This window comes from Dermacentor variabilis, chromosome 6 (genome assembly GCF_050947875.1).
Source record: "Dermacentor variabilis isolate Ectoservices chromosome 6, ASM5094787v1, whole genome shotgun sequence".
In the NCBI taxonomy this organism is placed as follows: domain Eukaryota; kingdom Metazoa; phylum Arthropoda; class Arachnida; order Ixodida; family Ixodidae; genus Dermacentor; species Dermacentor variabilis.
The window spans coordinates 172,577,226-172,583,408 of NC_134573.1; the positions used below are offsets into that span (position 1 = coordinate 172,577,226).

The 6,183-nt window shown below is 50.5% G+C and overlaps 1 protein-coding gene across 1 annotated transcript; it reads right to left on the reverse strand.

The window, feature by feature from the left end:
* Nucleotides 1–2,381: 2,381 nt before the first annotated feature.
* On the reverse strand, nucleotides 2,382–4,288 carry LOC142585796 (uncharacterized). Its single transcript, XM_075696807.1, has 3 exons — nucleotides 4,055–4,288; nucleotides 3,506–3,748; nucleotides 2,382–3,180 (listed from the first exon to the last, which is right to left on the reverse strand). The coding sequence occupies exons 2-3, from the start codon at nucleotides 3,740–3,742 to the stop codon at nucleotides 2,464–2,466; spliced, it is 954 nt and encodes a 317-aa protein (XP_075552922.1). The 5' UTR covers nucleotides 3,743–3,748; nucleotides 4,055–4,288; the 3' UTR covers nucleotides 2,382–2,463.
* Between the last annotated feature and the right edge of the window lie 1,895 nt (nucleotides 4,289–6,183).

The following is a 6,183-nucleotide window of genomic DNA, read 5'->3' on the forward strand; positions in this document are numbered from 1 at the left end:
TTCAATAGCCATTTATATTGTTATTAACACCCGTGTGCTCAGATTTAGGTGCACGTTAAGGAACCCCAGGTGGTCGAAATTTTCGCAGTCATCCACTACGGCGTGCCTCATAATCAGAAAGTGGTTTTGGCACGTAAAACCCCATAATTTAGATTTATATTGTTATCAGTAGCCGCTATCTTGTTTACTGTTCTTCATACGAGAACCAGTGAATAGGTATACAGGCCAGTTAATTCGCTGTTGTGTAAAGCACGCGAGCCCTCTGCAGTGACCAAAAGGCACTGATCGAGTATCATCACTCGCGAAAAACAACGTGCGTGGTCTTGCACTTTGCGTGGCCGCGCTTGCAGCTATAGGTGCGCGCTATCTCAAGCCCAGAAACCGCTGTCGGTGCTCGAGCCATATCCACAAAATATAATCCCGAGACTAGTACCAGTTTTTGAGATGCAGTTCTGGGCTGGTTTTCTGGGCGACTATCTCAAAACTGACGCTGTTATCAGAGAGCATGTACGACATTTAAGGTACTCTTGAGGCCTGCCCGACTTCCGCCATTTCGGTATGTGCGCTCAGATTAATAAATTTTTGTAACCAAGGAGCCTATTGGTGATTATCGCAAACATGTCCGCTGCGACTGCTGGTTTAGGCTGGCAAAAATCGTACGTAGATCACACACATCGTGATGCCGTTCCTGCGCATGCCCGAAGGTCTTTATACCGCACGCGCGAAGTTTCGGTGAAGCAGTATCCCGACGTGTATGTGCTGAAATACTGCAGTAATTCGAGGCGATCGTCGCAGACACACCTCGTGCATAATCTCAGTTCGTTCAACTGCGAGCATTACGATTCCCGAGGGGACGAAGTCAGCCCTGTGCACGAGACACCGTCGAGATGTCCACATGGCCTCGTCGTTTTTATCCTCGACAGCCTTTGCCACTATACGTGGCTTTGCTTGCTATTTTAAGTACGCACGGGATAACTAGAGAGGTAACAGGCTTGTGACGGTACTTAGCATCTGCACCGGGTGTCGGGTACACGGGCTTAATAGTTAGCTGTTAAGACGCTTGTCGATTCGCTGTACGTACAGTTTGCCGCAGAAAAGTGCAGGCCGCCGCTTTCGGTCTCCGGGGCGTGTCAATTCCTGTTCGTCGGCGCTGAGCTGTCCGGCGCAAAACTACAGCGTAGATTGGCTTCTGATTTGAAAGGTCACTTATTCACAATGAACTGAGCGTCCTGGTCTGGCATCTGCGCGTTTAGATAGAAAGCGAAAAGATGGGCCTCAAGAGAATACCGAAAGCCTCACGTTCGCGTGGGTTCTACCTATCATGGTCCTGCATCAAATAACCTAGCTTCATGTACCGTTCAACACTATATTTAGGGAATTATCATTTTCATCCACTCTACACCTCCCCCTTACCAGGCCTCAGAAAGAAAAACAGGGAAGGGAGTGTTTTGTGAACCATGCACGATGCGATACATGCCTCCGAGTCATTTAGCACTCAAGTAATGCACGTATAAAAAACACTCAATGTTCTCGACATCGCTATACGGGTAATTGCGTGATCTGCGTACACGACAGCAGTTAACCGATTTGAGCCCGTTTATCACGACGTCCTCCGCATATATACACGAGACCGAGGAAGTTGCGACCAATGTCTGCAAGCTTACGTGCCAGTGGGCACCTAGTTATCGTCCTACGGCAGACGTCGCCCTCGCTAAAGGCAGCCGAATCGGTTATCGATCCAGGCAGTGTACGATAGCGAACTAGAGGGGGTATACACCCCTCCTTGCGTCTAGAACAATGGACAAGACGAGAGCAACAAGATTAGTCAACGCAACAAATGCATTTGCACGCCTCCCACTGAAAATAGAAGGGAGAACGCGAGCGCATCTGGCGCAGGCGCATCACGTTCGGTGACGGAAACGAGACAGGATGTGTATATTAGGCCACGTTGATAGTTGTACGTCAGCGCGCGAACTGTTGCCGTCGCGGACGGAGTGTAAATATTTTAACCAAGTGTTGCAGGTCAAAGTCGCTGCGCGTTCTTCACGGTATCGGCGTCGCGGTAGTCTAAAAAAAAATTCGGTGTGGACGTGTTTATCGTATAACTTTACGCATGTGATGGTGGCTGGAATGAATTGGTAGGTTAATACGCTTCCGCTGGCATAGAAAAGTGACAAAGACCACGCGAGCCAAAATGTAAAGGAGCAGGAACGTAGCAGTGTACAAGCGGTTAAGGGACAGCAAGTTCGACAAATCACTTGGGCACCATGTTTAAAGTCGGCAACCACATATATGACCGTAGACTCAACTTGTGCCGGCAAAATAAAATCACGCACAGTGAAAAAGCAATACGGGACTGGATAAGTGAGCAGGCCAGTGGAGGCGGAGTGTAAAAAGGTTTATTAAAGAACACTTTGTAAAAAGGATGTTCATATAAATAGTGAATACCTAACCTATATTAAACTAAACTATGACGCAACGCCGCTTCTTTCCCTTTTCTTCGCCTTCGGCGGCGGGCTTGTCTGCTTCAGGCGCCTTTGACGAGACTTCGCCTTCCGCGGCGGCTTCCGAAGACGCGGGCTTGTCGGACTCCAATGGCTTGGTCTCGTCAGCCTTCTTCGGGTGGCTCTCGTCCTTCACGGCAAGGTCCTTCATCTGGTCGGCGACCTGATCAACGGTGGTGTCCGCCTTCGCGTCCTCAGCCTTGGCCTCGGACTTGCTTGTGTCTGCGGGGTCCGTGGTGGGAGCCTTGGCCTCGGACTTGCTTGTGTCTGCGGGGTCCGTGGTGGGAGCCTTGGCCTCGGACTTGCTTGTGTCTGCGGGGTCCGTGGTGGGAGCCTTGGCCTCGGACTTGCTTGTGTCTGCGGGGTCCGTGGTGGGAGCCTTGGCCTCGGACTTTCTTGTGTCTGCGGGGTCCGTGGTGGGAGCCTTGGCCTCGGACTTTCTTGTGTCTGCGGGGTCCGTGGTGGGAGCCTTGGCCTCGGACTTTCTTGTGTCTGCGGGGTCCGTGGTGGGAGCCTTGGCCTCGGACTTTCTTGTGTCTGCGGGGTCCGTGGTGGGAGCCGCCACTTCACCAGCAGGTGCCGTATGCGCAGAAGGTGAGGGTTCGCTGCTGGGAGCGTCCGCCTTGGAAGGTTCTGGCGCGGCGGGTTGTGCCTGCTGACTTTCCGGCTTGTCGCTCTGGAAATGCAAACGCCACGCCGAAATTGTGTTAAAGCAACAGGTATACGGTGGAATGAGAATGACCGGCGCTCTCGGATCTACGCGGTCTTGAGAATACCCGCGAAAAGGAATGCGTGTGCCGCTTTCCTGCGTCAACTAGCTGCAGTGTCCGATGGACATACACTGGGTCGTTTTAATAAACGTAGCCGGATTTGATTTGACAAAGAGGAAAGCACCGAAAAAGAAAAAAAAAAGGGCGCGGCACCATGTGAAAGAGCGTGGTCCAGAAGGAACTGCCTGAACACTTCATTGCGCTGGACAACATGATAATCTGGTAACGAACCTGTTTGTCTTCCTCCTGCGATTCAGTCGTAGCAGAAGAGTCCGAGTCTTTCGTGGGCTCAGAAATGGGTGCGTCCTGCACAGTCTCTGCAGGCTTAGCAGCTGGCTCCTCAGTTTTCGCTTCCGAGGACGCGTGCTGCTCCGCAGCCGCTGGCTTGTCTTCGGATACCATGAGATGTTCGGTAACCGGAGGAGACTCCACGACTGCCTCAGGCCCGGTAGAAGCTTCCGTCGCCATTGCTGCCTGGAGCAAGAGCAATGGTCACGCAAAGTACGATAGGAGCGCCGCGGGAAACGGCAAACGTACACTACAAAAACACGCTTCTCTGGCACGTATGATAACATTACTCAGCATAGAATAAGCTGGCGAGCGCTGAAATGTACACAAGTTTTTCAGCGCGGGTTAATTGGAATCCTAGCGAGATAATGCTAAAGCGGAGGCTGTTTGGCAGCAAGTCACACGCCTTACCGATTTTCTTACTTCATTCTTAGAACGACGGAATTTCCCGAAACGTATTCGTCAAGAAGCGAATACGCACGTTTCGCTCACCTTTCGTCTGTGTGTATCCCACTTGTAGAAAACAGCGGCTGCAGGAAGCAGTACGGCCTGGGATATCGCGGAAGTGTTCTTTCGTGGATGCGAGCCGCAGTTCACAAGCGCTCTGACAGCTCCGTGGAGAGGGCGGGGTTGTTTTATAGGCTCTGCTGCGGCCGGCTGAGCGCCACTGTTTCGCACATGCGTCCGTCCGCTTACTGCAGCACCGCCCCCGACCGGCGGCCGGCCGCTATCGGAGCGGTGACGGCGGCGAGGGACGCCGGTGCCGCACTATCGGGCACGGCTATCGGCACGGAATGACACAGTCAACTTGACCCGAAGCGACAATTGTAATTGGGCCAACCAACATGGCTCGCGACTGCATGCCTAAGAGATGTACTTGCAACAAGAATTTACGTGGCGTGGTAATTTTAGGTGTGCCATGAAAAAAAGAAAAAGAATAATGCGGTGCGTTGAAACACTGACATATGTGAAGCTTAGCTTGATCTCACGTATGCTTGGCTGTCTGAGATTCACACCTTTACGCCGCCCACCGAAAAACTTTCTTGTGGAATGAAAGTGCGCTTCGGTCTCAGGTGGGTCATCACGAGGAGAGATATAGGATTAAAGTTAGTCGTGCACTTACTAACCCATTCCTCTCTTTCTTTCTAATTTCATCTATACCTGCTTTGGCGGTTGCCAATTAATGTATTCCAGGTGCTTCCATAATAACGCCTATATATGACATTCGCATCCACCATATCCGTTCTGTGTCGTAAAATACCCGGGCCTGTGCTCGCAAATGCGCGCGTATATTCATTCGATGTGGTTACACAGAGCGATGGAATGCGTTAATGCGCTTAAATTGGTTGCCAGATTGTTGCAAGACTTCAATTGTCTGTGTGTCAAATAAAAAGTTTAGTTGTGAGTGAAGCGATGGCCTGGCTGTTTTCTGTTCCCTCAATTTTTTATGCGTGTGCTCAAGCTTTCGCTTCAAGATATCCTTCCAAGCAAAAGGTTTGGTCGTTCCGCCTCTTTTAGGACCTTTGAATTTAAGAAGCTCTACAATAATAACCAGCGGATGTCAACACGACATGCTTTCGGTTGCTAAAGCGCTTAATTTGATAGCGTCAGTTATAATGACGTATAACATCATATTCAAACTTTGATGCGGGACAATGGCCTGGGCGTTATACTACATGTAATCAGCTTTGGGATCGAACGTACGTTTGTGCATATGTATGGTAATTGTGCGAGAGCGATGGGTGATTTGCGTGCAAGTGTAATTTCGTACGTCAGTGCTTTCATATTGAGTATATGTAGGTAACGTGCTAGGCCAGCCGCTAGGGAAACCTCTTCACTGTTCGACCAAAAATTATGGGGCTTTACGTGCAAAAACCACTGTCCGTCCTAAAGCCTCTGTTTTCACAACGAAGCTGTTAAGGGCTACTTTCCCCACTATAGTGTCCGTGTACAGAAAAAAATCCCGAAGATAGTGCAATGCTGGGCCGACCCGCGGTGGAGGTGAAGCAGGCGATAAGCACTCCCCATACGTGGGCCGATCCCGAGGATAGTGCAATGCCGGGTCGACCCGCGGCGGAAGTGCCAATTCTTCATTAAGGTATCCACATACACAGCTTCGCTGGTCATCCTTCTTCACATAGTAAAAGTACACCGAGTTTTTTATATGATAACGTGATACTTAGAAGGCACAGAGAGGTTAGTCATACACACTTCGTCCGGTTTGCGATCCTACACGTAGGGAAGAGAGATGGGGGAATGAAAGAAAGTGATACGTAAGGCGCAGTCTGTCGCCTTCAGGTATTGTAGAAGAGCTCGTGTGGCTTTCTGAGCTGACGAGCTGTGAGGCTGTATGCTTCCTGGACCTTCTCTTCGGTAAAAAGCGGATCGTCTGTAACCTGCTGAAGAGTCTGGCGTTGTTCCTCGAAACCGGAAGAGTCCCATTCCCTGCAGAGTAGCATGGAGGCGAAAATACGCTGGCTAATCACTGTGCTTTTTCAATAAAGAGCTTTCTCTTTCCCTCTCTTCACATCTGCGCTGAGCGCACACAAGTGAGTCAATCATTCCAAGGTAATATCTCTACGAACTACTGAACGCTACTCCAACAGGCAGCCGACACAACC